General features: G+C 45.6%; 1 protein-coding gene across 2 annotated transcripts in view; it reads right to left on the reverse strand.

The window, feature by feature from the left end:
- SLC30A6 (solute carrier family 30 member 6) overlaps positions 1–12662 on the reverse strand; it is a 58869-nt gene that overhangs the window by 21037 nt on the left and 25170 nt on the right. For both annotated transcript variants that reach the window (XM_088477419.1, XM_088477418.1), the window contains 3 exons: positions 8795–8843; positions 6705–6824; positions 188–290 (listed from right to left, as the gene is read on the reverse strand). In XM_088477419.1, coding sequence (XP_088333545.1) covers positions 188–290; positions 6705–6824; positions 8795–8843 — 272 coding nt within the window. The remainder of the gene's footprint in view (positions 1–187; positions 291–6704; positions 6825–8794; positions 8844–12662) is intronic.

The following is a 12662-nucleotide window of genomic DNA, read 5'->3' on the forward strand; positions in this document are numbered from 1 at the left end:
GGAGGGGCCATGGTGCATCCTGGGATGACAGCTTAAACTTTGTGGTGCCCAGGGACAAGCCCATGCCAATGCCCCAAGGTATCCCCGTGGATCCCTAAGGACCCTGGAGTAGAGAAAAAAAATATATATATACACACACATATAGTAGCTAGACTGCAAACTTTAAAGTAAAGACAATTACACTTACTTGGAGCAGAACTTTGCCACTATAAACACTCATTGGATACATTGTACCAAATGTCATTACAGCAATGGCGACTGCTGACGCGGTGTCCACTGCAAAATAGTTGCTGCAAATACATAAATCGGAGAATTACTCAGTTCTGGCTTATTGTCAACCAGATCAAAAAAAACCCCAGCATATACAGGATAATGAAGGAATAATAAAATCTTATAGAGCACTGGTGTTACAGATAGTGTGAACAAATCATTAAGGGTCCTATGTATTAATAATTGCAGTACTGCCGCAATTATTAATGTTCCAACTCACTGGGAATATTTAAATTTAATGGAAATATCCCGGCTATGTACTACCTGTAACTTGCAGGGACAGCGGTTACGGTAACCACTGTCCCTGCAAGTTATATCCCCCACATTTTGGAGAAGTCTTTCACTGAAGTGAAAGACTTCTCCGGGGGAAGCTGACACTGCACATGCGCACAGCAGCAGCTTCCGGAACTGGCGGGGGGCTGCGGGGGAGAGATCGAAAGATCTCTCTCCTGTCCCTGGAGCACCCATAAGCAAACAGTAGTTTACACCATCTGAAGAAGTACTGCCATCTGAAGATGGTGTAAACTACCGGCATTAAACTCTGAAAAGCTTTGCTTTTTGGAGTTTAGAACATAGGGGACAGATCGTAGTCCCCAATGATAATAATGGGGACTGCAATCTGAAATGCTAATTAGCACTTTGCAGGAGATTTCTGTGAAATCTCCTGCAATGTGCCATTAGTACATAGGATCGAAACATAAAACTGCAGTTTCTGCATAATTTTAAGTAAAAAATGGCTTGATGAAGGAAAATGCCTACAAGGTGTATTATAGATGGTACCTGGTACCTGCCCGTTTGTACAAAATGTATCGTTTAGCCTCTGACCGGTGTTGGAGAGGTTGTGGCGAGATAGGTACTTTCATACAGGTTTTTTTAGGTCATGCCCTAAAATAGTCCAATTTTGGGATGGGGTTACCAGTCTACTTGCGGAAATTTTTAAAATACCACTGATTAAGTCTCCCTGGTCATTCCTCCTTGGCTGTCCAGTTGAGGGCCTTAATAAACATGCTGATAAGCTCTCTTCACATATTTTGAATGCAGCTCAATGTCTAATTGCAAGACACTGGAAAGATATTGACCCTCCTCCTCGCCAACAACTTATAAATAAAATTTGGCACGTGGCGGCCATGGAGAAAATATCAGCTTATATCCACAATATCTCTCCTAAGTTCCTGTGACTGGTTCCTATATAACAGCACCACGCAACCTGGTACCCAGCCCTAAGGCTTTTCGAACCTCCTACTCTAACGTTCACAATTAACTTTATTTGTTTATTTTCTCTCCATTTTACTATGGCGACTTTATTCAAGTTTCCCAATATACAATGTAGACCCGGATTTGACCTCCTTCCCACTTATCCTGTCCCCCATCTTATTCTTCCTCTTTTTCTTCGCTCTTCATTTCTCCCTTCTCTCGCTTGCACGTTTTTCTGTTTCCTACTTGTTCTCTTTTTTTTGTACTATTATTTACAGTCTATTTTGAATATGTGCTATGATATATAGCAATCTTTACTCTTCTAAGTTTCATCAGTTTTCAGATTGGTTTATTGCTATATGTGTCTTTTCGATACTTTACTATTCTGTATTTTTTTTTTTAATATTTCAAATATTTTTTTTGCCCATTCACATATCGTTGTACTTTATTTTTGTAAAATTCAAAATAAATTTTGTTAAAAAAAAAAAAAATGGCTTGATATGTAGGCCCCAAAGTCTGAAAGCATTCTGAAAAGGCATAGCAATGTTGTAAACTTACTCCTAATGGAGCAATTCTCAAATTAGTCATCAAGTACAGTGGCGTAACTACAGCCCCCGCGGTGGCTCGAGGGGGGCAGAGGCTTGTGGGGTGCGGTGGCTTGGGGACTGCAGATTCCATGCGGACTAGCCGTCCGCATGAAATCTGCTGAAAATGTCCCTCCAAAAAATGGCCGCCGCCTAGAAGAAGACAAATGCTAGAGGTCCTACCGGAGGTCCTCGAGACAAATGCTAGAGGTCCTCCAGCTCCGCCGCCGCATCGGACCACGCACACTCTCTGTGTGCCTGGCATCTGGCTGCCTGTGAGGAGAAGAAGCCGAAGAGGAGCAGCATGCTTACAGAGGAGAGTCGCAGGCGGATGCTGCGGCCGAATCACCTGAATGAGGTGCACGGGTGTGGGTGGGGGATGAGCTACAGGGGGCACGGCCTATGGGCTCAGCTACAGGGGGCACGACCTATGGGCTCAGCTACAGGGGGCATTGCATAAGGGACACAGCTACAGGGGGCATTGCATAAGGGACACAGCTACAGGGGGCATTGCATAAGGGGCACAACTACAGGAGGCACTGTATAAGGGGCACGATGTGGCATAATTTGTTATAAGGGTATTACTGTGTGTCTATGTGTTATACGTGGCATCATTTTGTGGCATAATGTGTAAGGGCATTACGGTGTGGCATAATGTGTTATCAGAGGCATTACTTATTGTGTCATAAGGGACATTACTGTGTCATGGAACTACACACCTTAAACATCATCTTTTGGTGTGTTTGTTTTATGGCCGGGGGGGGGGTTACGCCACTGATCAAGTAATTTCCACATTAATCTTAGAATCAAATTGAGAACCAGTTTTGTTACACACAGGTGTAGGCATTGCACCACAGGACAGTTATATACTAGAATGGGATGGTGAAACATTGCTTATTCTGTCCATGGCTTTACTGCACTTTTGCCTGCCTATAATCATATAAATGCCTTATTGGGAGCGTGTGTGGACAGTCACAATCAGGAATAGCAAATATCCCCGCTAGCAGTGGCGTAACTATAAATTTTGCTCCCCCATGCCAAAAAAGTTTCAGGCGCCCCTCCCCCGCCCAAAGATCAAACACATCCAAAGACGACATTTAAGGTGTGTGGTTACATGATATAGTAGTGTGCCTTACACATTATGACACACTAAGTAATGCCACTTATAACACAGTATGCCACACCGGGATGCCCCTTACAACACATTATGCCACACAGCAATGCCCCTTACACATGCCACACGATAATGCCACGTATAACACATAATGACATACAGTAATGCCCTTCTAACAAATTTATGCCACGCTGTAATGCCCCTATTTCACATTATGCCACACTGTAATGCCACATACAACACATTATGCCACACAGTAATGCCCCTAATAGCACATTGTACACACAGTAATGCCAAATACACATTATGCCAAACAGTAATGCCCATTACATCCCACCCTGACAGATCTACTTCACCAACCCTCCTCTCTGCTCCTGCCAGTCTGACACCTCAGCTCAAGACAGGTTGCACAGATTTTATGTCCGTGTAGAACCAGATTATTGGGAACATAGTTTATAACCTGTAAACTGCGTGTATCAAGTTAGTGCCCCTTATACTAGTGCCCCTTATGCAATGCACCCCTGTAATAGTGCCCCTTATGCAATGCCCCCTGTAATAGTGCCCATTATGCAGGGTCCCCTGTAGTTGTGCCCATTAAAGTAGTGCCCCCTGTAGTTGTGCCCCATATGCAATGCCCCCTATATACCCATGCCCTTATGCAATGTCCCCTGTAATAGTGCCCCTTATGCAATGCCCCCTGTAATAGTGCCCATTATGCAGGGCCCCCTGTAGTAGTGCCCATTATGCAGGGCCCCCTGTAGTAGTGCCCATTATGCAGGGCCACCTGTAGTAGTGCCCATTATGCAGGGCCACCTGTAGTAGTGCCCATTATGCAGGGCCCCCTGTAGTAGTGCCCATTATGCAGGGCCCCCTGTAGTAGTGCCCATTATGCAGGGCCCCCTGTAGTAGTGCCCAGTAAAGTAGTGCCCCCTGTAGTTGTGCCCCATATGCAATGCCCCCTGTAGCAAGTGCCCCTTATGCAATGCCCCCTGTAATAGTGCCCATTATGCAATGCCCCCTGTAGTAGTGCCCATTATGCAGGGCCCTCTGTAGTAGTGCCCATTAAAGTAGTGCACCCTGTAGTTGTGTCCCTTTTAGTAATGCCCCCTGTAGTAGTGCCCCTTCTAGAAGTGCCCCCTGTAGTTGTGCCCCTTTTAGTAGTGCCCACTGTAGTTGTGGCCTCTCCTGTAGTTGTGGCCTCCCCAAACCTCTCTCCCTCCCCTCCCCCCCCTCACTTACCTGACTTTGCGCGCTTTCATCCGCGTTGTCTCTCCCGCTGCCGCGCTGACTGGATCTAGATAAATCCAGCAGACTCGGCCGCGCAGGTTCCCCATGTCGCGGGTGACGTCATGACGTCACCCGCGCACTGCATTACTGGGAACGCTGGCCTCTGAAGTGATCGGAGGCTTCCTTAGCCTCCGATCATTTCAGAGGCCAGCGCTCACAGTTGCAGTGGCGTAACCACTGCCCCCGTCGCCCACCAAACTACCCGGCGCCTCCAAGCCACCGCGGGGGCTGCGGGGGCAGTAGTTACGCCACTGCCCGCTAGGTCTTTAAGGAGAAATATTTCATTTGAAAAAATATTTTGACATCTTTAATTGAAGAATGTACAATCATTCTTTTTTGGAATGTCAGGACAGCTCTGTTTAAACAGAGAATCATTAAGAAGTTGCTCTGCTGTCAGTGTCACTATACATACCTAGTCATCAATTCATTAAACTACCTTCATAAAAGCAATGTACAGACATTCCTCTCTTAACAACTTACTTGTTTAACAAACGTTCGGACTTAAGACCAGCACTCTGACCAGCTGGGACCCATAGTACAATGACTAAAATGTTATTCTGAAGGTCTATTTTTTTTATAACTTTAATTGTACTGTACAGTATGTAAGAGTTATGCAAAGTAAAACATAGTTACAGTATCAAGTTTGAGTTTCCTTCCTTTAGACCTTTTATTTATTCAGAATAAAAATGATTACCTGTATTAAGTATATATGGCTCCTCGTTTAGTGACCAATTCGTTTAACGACCTAGCCGTAGGAACAGAAATCGGTCGTTAAGTGAGGAAAGTCTGTATTATGGTGCATACATGGTCAGATAAAAAGGACGATATAAAAGATAACGATATCGTTTGATCGTTTATAGCATTCTTTTTTTCTTTAGCCCCTCCAACGACCAAACGATGGTCGATGCGCGGGCACGGATGGTAGATATCGATAATCGACCATCGCCCGTGCATGCAGGCCAATCTGGTCGATATCGACCAGGTTACCCTGTTTACAATAGGGACTCACGATCGTTGATCGCGGGTTGTTACGTCGTTTGGGGGGTTGGTGCATGTTGCTGGATTTTCGATATCGATCATCCAGCACATGCAGGACGATCAGACAACGATATCGGATTGTTGTCTGATCATCCCGTGTGTACGGGCCATTAGACTACCCATATTCTTTACCTTGTGCTCATAATGGGCCTGATTAAGAGTCAGGAGCAAATAAAAAAAAAGGAACACTCTGCTCCTGGAACAAACCATGTCGCAATGCAAGGGGTGAAAATTAATATAATATTTTGTATGAAGGGAGAGTACTGGCTGGTTTTGCATGCAACAAACACTGGACAGCTTTGTTTTTACAGTGAAATTTACAATTTAGCTAGGACACATTCCAGCTACAAATCTCAAAGCACATTTTAAATCTGCCTCACCTGCAGTACATGGTTTTACCTAGGTGCAAGTTGTCCTTTTTCACTTGCTTTTAACTCTGAATTAGACCCATTGAGCTTCAAATGTAAATAAATAAGCATATCCAGTATCATTAAATTTACATTGGTCTATATGCAACGCAGTACTGCACATTTTGAGACATTGTCCTGGCAGCTCCCATTTGGAAGAAATTTGTCACTCTCACAAACCTATCACTGGTTATTGTGATTTTAAAACTGGCATGCCATTCATCGTTCCTTGCAATAGTAGTAGCCCAAAAACTGGACTTTTTCCTGAACGCAATAAAGAGTTTGCAGCATTGATGGGAGAAGTGTATAGCTATTGGAGACTATTTTGAAAAATAAATGCTATTTGAACTTAAATCTCTCTTTTATTCATGGTCAGAACACTGACTATTGGATCCACCCTCGTATGCGTTGTACCACTAGACCAGAGGTTCCCAAATGCGGTTCTCAAGGCTCCCCAACAGTTCAGGATTTAGAGATATCCATGGTTGAGCACAGGTGGTTAAATCAAATTGACTGAGCTACTAATTAAGTCACCTGTGCTCAACCATGGATCTCTAAAACTTGAACTGTTCGGGGAGCCTTGAGGACTGTGTTTGGGAACCTTTGCACTAGACTTTTACAAAATGGTTCATCCTAAAGTTTGATGCAAACTTAGGTATGTCAGACACACGCACACACACATTTTAAAATTGAGTAAATTTTAAGAGAAAAAATTTACAATGTACATACACAAAACATTACATTTTTAACATTACAATTGTCTCTCCTTTTCCATTAATTTATCTATAAATGTAGCACAAGTATACTTACTTAATTTCAATCAACATGTAGGTAATGCAAAGTGCCAGTGCTCCAGCAATGTCAATCAGCACAAAAGGGTTCATCCGAGGTAGGAAAATACTGCTGAGCCCGGGGATAATTCCACATAAACTGTTGCAGGTTTACAAAAAAATGAATAAAATTATTGGATGATCTCTGCACATATCACTTTTTGTTCTAGCAAAAATACAAATTAAAAAATAAATACAAAAATAATAGTCTTGATTGTGAATATTAAATGAGCACTGAACCTAAAATAGAAGCTGATTGTGACATTCACACATGTGAGGCCCATGCGGAGTTGGGAGTTTATTTGTACACAGGAAAAATAATGTCAGACGGTAAAAGAGGTGCACAAAAGCAGAACTCAGGGAGGTTTATTTGCTAGGACTTCACATTTCTGCACTGAAACAACTGATGCAAAATGTCACTGATATGTCTCTCATTTCTACCAAATACCATGCTCCTGGTTTTTCACCAGAGTTGTTTATAGTGCTACAGACATCAATCATGAGAGACATTAAAGAATGGCAGCACAGACGATGTACTGGTTAGCATTACTGCCTCACAGCACTGAGGGTGTGGGTTTGGTTCCAACTACAGCTCTAACTGTGTGGAGTTTATATATTCTCCCTGTGCTTGTGTGGGTTTCCTCCCACACCCCAAAAATATACTGGTAGGTAAATTGGCTACCAGCAAAAATTAACCCTAGTGTGTATGTGTGTTCATGTACATGTAGCAGGGAATCGACTGTAAGCTCCACTGGGGCAGGATTAAACATAAAAAGAATAAAACACTGCGCTTGATGACGGCCTAATAAATGTAAATAAATCAGATTTGAAAGAGAAATTTTATATCCCATATAAATACATGTTACTTAATATAATCCATATAACTAATATCCAAAGAAATAAACATAACATAAAATAATAAAATTACATCTGATTAGAAAAAATGCTGCTAGTAGATTATTTTAATTCTGATGTTTACAAATAGAGCAGAGGGCCTGATTCAGACCCACTCGCGAGCGCTCGCAAGCGGGTCGATGTTGGCCAAGTGCACATGCGCACGACGGAGGCGGCTCCGTCGTGCGCATGCGCGAGACCCGAATAACGACGGCCAAGCCGTTGTTATGGATCTCGCACCAAAGGGGGCGTGCTGTCGATGGTGATTGACAGCACGCCCCCTTTGTGGGTGTGCCGGGGGCGTGGCTGCCCAGACGGAGGCGTTCCCATGGGAACGCCTACCGTCTGGGGCCGGCCCCACTGACATCACTATGTCAGTGGGAGTGCTTTTGGCTCTGATAGAGCCAAAAGCACTCCAGGGCTTGCGGCAAAGAGACCCTACCACAAGGGTCTCGTCGCAAGCCAGATGGTCGCGATGGTCTCGACCATCGCGACCATCATTTTGGCCGCTCGCTATAGCTGTGGGTGGCCACCCACAGCTATGCGAGCGGCCAGGAGGCCGCTCTTAAATTCAGAGGGACGCCCCTGATTCAGAGCGAGCGCTCTGTCAGAGCGTCCGGCTCTGAATCAGGGCCAGAGTCCAATCCTGGTGGCAATTGAGTATCTATCCACTTGTAGAAAGGTGACACAATAATAGCAGCTGATAAAAAGTATATTTTGCGTCTGTGCTGGCATCCCAGCGCAGACACTATTTCATGTGAACACAGTAACAGTCTGTTGTATATACGGCTTTCTCTCCACTGGGACAGGGACTGATGGGAATGGCCAAATATTCTCTGTACAGCACTGCAGAATTTGTGCGCTCTATATAAATAACTGGTAATATATAAATAAGAATAAACAATGGTGGAATGCAACTTGGACATTAAGGGGAGAATTTGATTGTTTCCGCTGGTCGTCCAACTAATGGGCGTCTATCGTTGCAATTCAATTGATACTCCAATCTGACGCCCATTAGCCACGGCAGACAGACTTTTTCTCGCAGCCTCCGGAGGTGTGAGAAAAAATGTGTGAAAACTCTGTAGTTTGGGTGCCCACATAAACATACAGTGATAATAAACTGAATTTCAGGATTTCATGTGATTCTACAGGCATTTGGGTTTATCTATAACCTACCTTCGGCTTAGATCTGCTACATGTTCCTGAAGCCAGCTTGTGCTAGCAGCTGTAAGATAAAGACAGCAAACACTGAATGATTTGATTTGAAGTAACATACTAGATACAGTATATATCAGTGGTTCTCAGGATCCCACACAGGTCACGTTTTCCAGGTCACCCAGCAGGTGCACAGGTGCATTCATTACTCACTGACACATTTTATAAGATCAACAGGTAGAGCCAATTATTTCACTTGTGATTCTGTGAGGAAACCTGGAAAACATGCACTGTTTGGGGTCCTGAGGAGAGAGGAGAGAGTTGGAGAACCTCTGCAGTTTATTAATTGCGTAGTAGTGGCATGGCACCTTTCCAGGCCAAAAGCTGTAAAGAAATCCTCTTTGCCGACACAACTATTTCAGAGGTACATTTTTTACTACACAAAATATAGGCTACAGAGATTTGGGGTTAAAAGGAAAATAGTCAATAAAGGTTCTGAAATATATTATACACACATAAATATGAGACCACAGGCAGCCACAGAAGAGCCTGAAGACATGGGCCCTGATTCAGAGCCGGACGCTCTGACCAGAGCGCTCTCTCTCTGAATCAGGGCCCACCTCCATAATTATGGAGCGTCCTCCTGGACGCTCGTATAGCTGTGGGTCACCACCCACAGCCTATACAAGCGTGCAGGTTGATGGTCGCGATGGTCTTGACCATCACGACCATCGCCACTGCGAGCCGGAGCCTGCGGTTGAGTTTCTCAACCGCAAGGCCCGGAGTGATTTTGGCTCTATCAGAGCCAAAATCACTCCCACTGACATCACTAGTGATGTCAGTGGGCCGGCTTCTGACGGTAGGCGTTCCCTTGGGAACGCCCCCGTCTGGGAGGCACGCCCCCGGCACGCCCACCAAAGGGGGCGTGCTGTCAATCAACATCGACAGCACGCCCCCTTTGATCAGACACAACGAGCGAAGGAAAGTCCTTCGCTCGTCGTGCGCATGCTCAGTGCACACCATCGACCCACTTGCGAGCGGACAGCCGCTCGCGAGTGGGTCTGAATCAGGCCCATAGATCCTGCAGTCTACATGACTTTCCCTTAACACCTCTCAAACAGCAATAGAGGTGACTAGGGTCTGTGGATAGGAGGAGAGCTGGTGTACTATATTCTGTATGAGTTACAGAAGTGTGTATTGGATTTTCCTTACTGTGGTTTTTCCTCCCTGTTCTTTAATCAGCCACCCCTCTTTCCACTATTCATCTCTATTGACAATACGCCCCTTTCCTCTGTCACCCATGTCCAATGCCTGAATGTCAACCCCCCTGAAGGTGTCTACACACTTGGCAATATTTTACCCGATCTGGCCGATTCAGACACATCGGAACGACAGATCATGTAAAATATACCCAAATCGAGAGTCCCCACTCATGACGCGCATCCCCGCATCTTCAAGTCTGCCGTGCTGTAGGGCAGATCTGCCAATCTGGGACACAATGCACTGGAAAAAGTCTGGATGTACGACAGATAGTTTGTAAATTGGACACTTTAAACACCAAATCATGTGCAGAGCCAAGTGTGTAGGCACCTTGACTCTGCTCTCTATTTCACCTCCAAATTCAGTTCCAATCTTGTCGCTCCCACCTCCTTAATATTACAATGATTAGGCCCTGTCACACCCTGGAAGCTACGAATACTCTCATTCACATCACTAACTCTCACCTCGACTATCTCAACCTTCTCCTCATTGGCCTTCCAACCTACTGTCACGCTCTTCAGCCTGCCCTCAACCCCACTGTCTGCCTAAATTCTCTCTCTCATTGTTTTAGCTCTACTGAACCCCCTATGCCCATCCCTCCACTGGCTCCCTGTCCTATCCAGAAGCAAGTTCAACCTGCTCTCACTTACCTTTCAGCCAGTCTCCAAGCGTGACCTTAAGACTCATGTCTTCAGTCAGACCTACATGCTCCTCCTCCTAACACTATAATTTGCAGGTATTTATGTATTGTACTGAAGTAAACTTTTTGTAAGTTTTATCCCTTTGATATGGTGCTTTTAAACCATAATGGCGCCATATAAAATTAGAGTTATGGTAGACTTGCCTAGATAACTCCTTTTCTTCGGTGTCCATAGGTTCCATAGGGATACCATGGGGGATATTAAGGTTGGAGAGATCCAGGCACCAAACAGTTAAAGCTTCAGCTCCCAGGATGCCTCGGGTCCTCCTCCATATACCCCGCCCCTAGCCATAGGCCTTCAGTTTAGTTAACAAGCCTCAAGGCAGGAGAAGAAAAGAGGAGAAGGAAGAGCAATTGTACACCAGAAACCCTCTTACACAAAATGATGGAATCTGTGACCGAAAGAAAAAATTACCCATTCAGTCAGGTGCGTCAGGGTGGGTGCCCTGTGGACACTATGGACCTCGAAGAAAAGGAGTTATCTAGGCAATTCTACCATAACTCTAATTTTTCTTCTTCAGGGTTCATAGGGATCACAGGGATACCATGGGGATGTCCTAAAGCAGTTCCCCTAGGGTGGGGGACACTTCTGAGCAGAAAGGAGAACTCGTCATTCAAAGGAAGCATCCTGAGAGGCAAAAGTATCAAAGGCATAGAACCTAAGAAAAGTGTGGACAGAAGACCATGTGGCTGCCTTGCACAATTGTTCAGAAGAGGCAACATGACTAAATCCCCACGATGGCCCTACAGACCGAGTAGAATGTACTATCACTGTGCTTGGGACAGGGAGTTCAGCCTGTGTATACACCTGAGAGATAGGTCATGCGTAGCCATCTCGCCAGAGTCTGCTTATTAGCTTGCCATCCTCGTTTGTGAAAACCATACAATACAAAAAGAGCATCTGATTTTCTAACAGAGGGCCTAATTCAGACCCGCTCGCAAGCGGGTCGATGTTGGCCAAGTGCGCATGCGCACGACGGAGGCGGCTCCGTCGTGTGCATGCGCAAGCCCCATAGCGACGGGCAAGTCGTCGCTCCGGGGCTCGCTACAAAGGGAGCGTGCTGTCGATGGTGATTGACAGAACGCCCCCTTTGGTGGGCGTGCCGGGGGCGTGGCTGCCCAGACGGAGGCGTTCCCATGGGAACGCCTACCGTCTGGGGCTGGCCTCACTGACATCACAAGTGATGTCAGTGGGAGTGCTTTTGGCTCTGATAGAGCCAAAAGCACTCCAAGGCTTGCGGCAACGAGACCCTACCACAAGGGTCTCGTCGCAAGCCCGATGGTCTTGACCATCGCGACCATCTTTTTGGCCGCTCGCTATAGCTGTGGGTGGTCACCCACAGCTATGCGAGCAGCCAGGGGGCCGCTCTAAAAAAAAGAGAAGGAAGGCCCTGATTCAGAGCGAGCGCTCTGTCAGAGCGTCCGGCTCTGAAACAGGGCCAGAGTTTGTGCACTCCACATGGATACGGAGAGCACAAACTACATCCAGAGAGGCTTCACCTACAGAAAGATCTGGAGCCTGAAAAGCTGAAACTACAATTTCTTAATTTAAATGAAAACAGGACATCACCTTAGGAAGGTAACCGTCCCTTGTATGAAGAACAGCTTTATCCTGGTGAAAAAATAAAAAATGGGGAGCGACAAGAAAGCGCTGCCAAATCAGAGACACTGCGAAGAGATCGAGAGAAGGAAAAGTGCCTTCGCCGTCAACCACTTAAAATCTAGAGGTTCAAATGGGGGAGCTTGTAGCCCCTTAAGAACCAAAGACAAATCCCATGGTGCTACCGGTGGAACAAAAAGGAGGCTGAACTCACAGAACTCCTTGGAAAAAACTTCTAACATCTGGTAAAGAGGCAATCCTCCTCTGGAACCAGACTGACAGTGCAGAAACCTGCACTCTCAAAGTGGCCAGATGGAGACCACTGTCTA

This window comes from Taudactylus pleione, unplaced genomic scaffold (genome assembly GCF_031769625.1).
Source record: "Taudactylus pleione unplaced genomic scaffold, aTauple2 ptg000201l, whole genome shotgun sequence".
Lineage (NCBI taxonomy): Eukaryota > Metazoa > Chordata > Amphibia > Anura > Myobatrachidae > Taudactylus > Taudactylus pleione.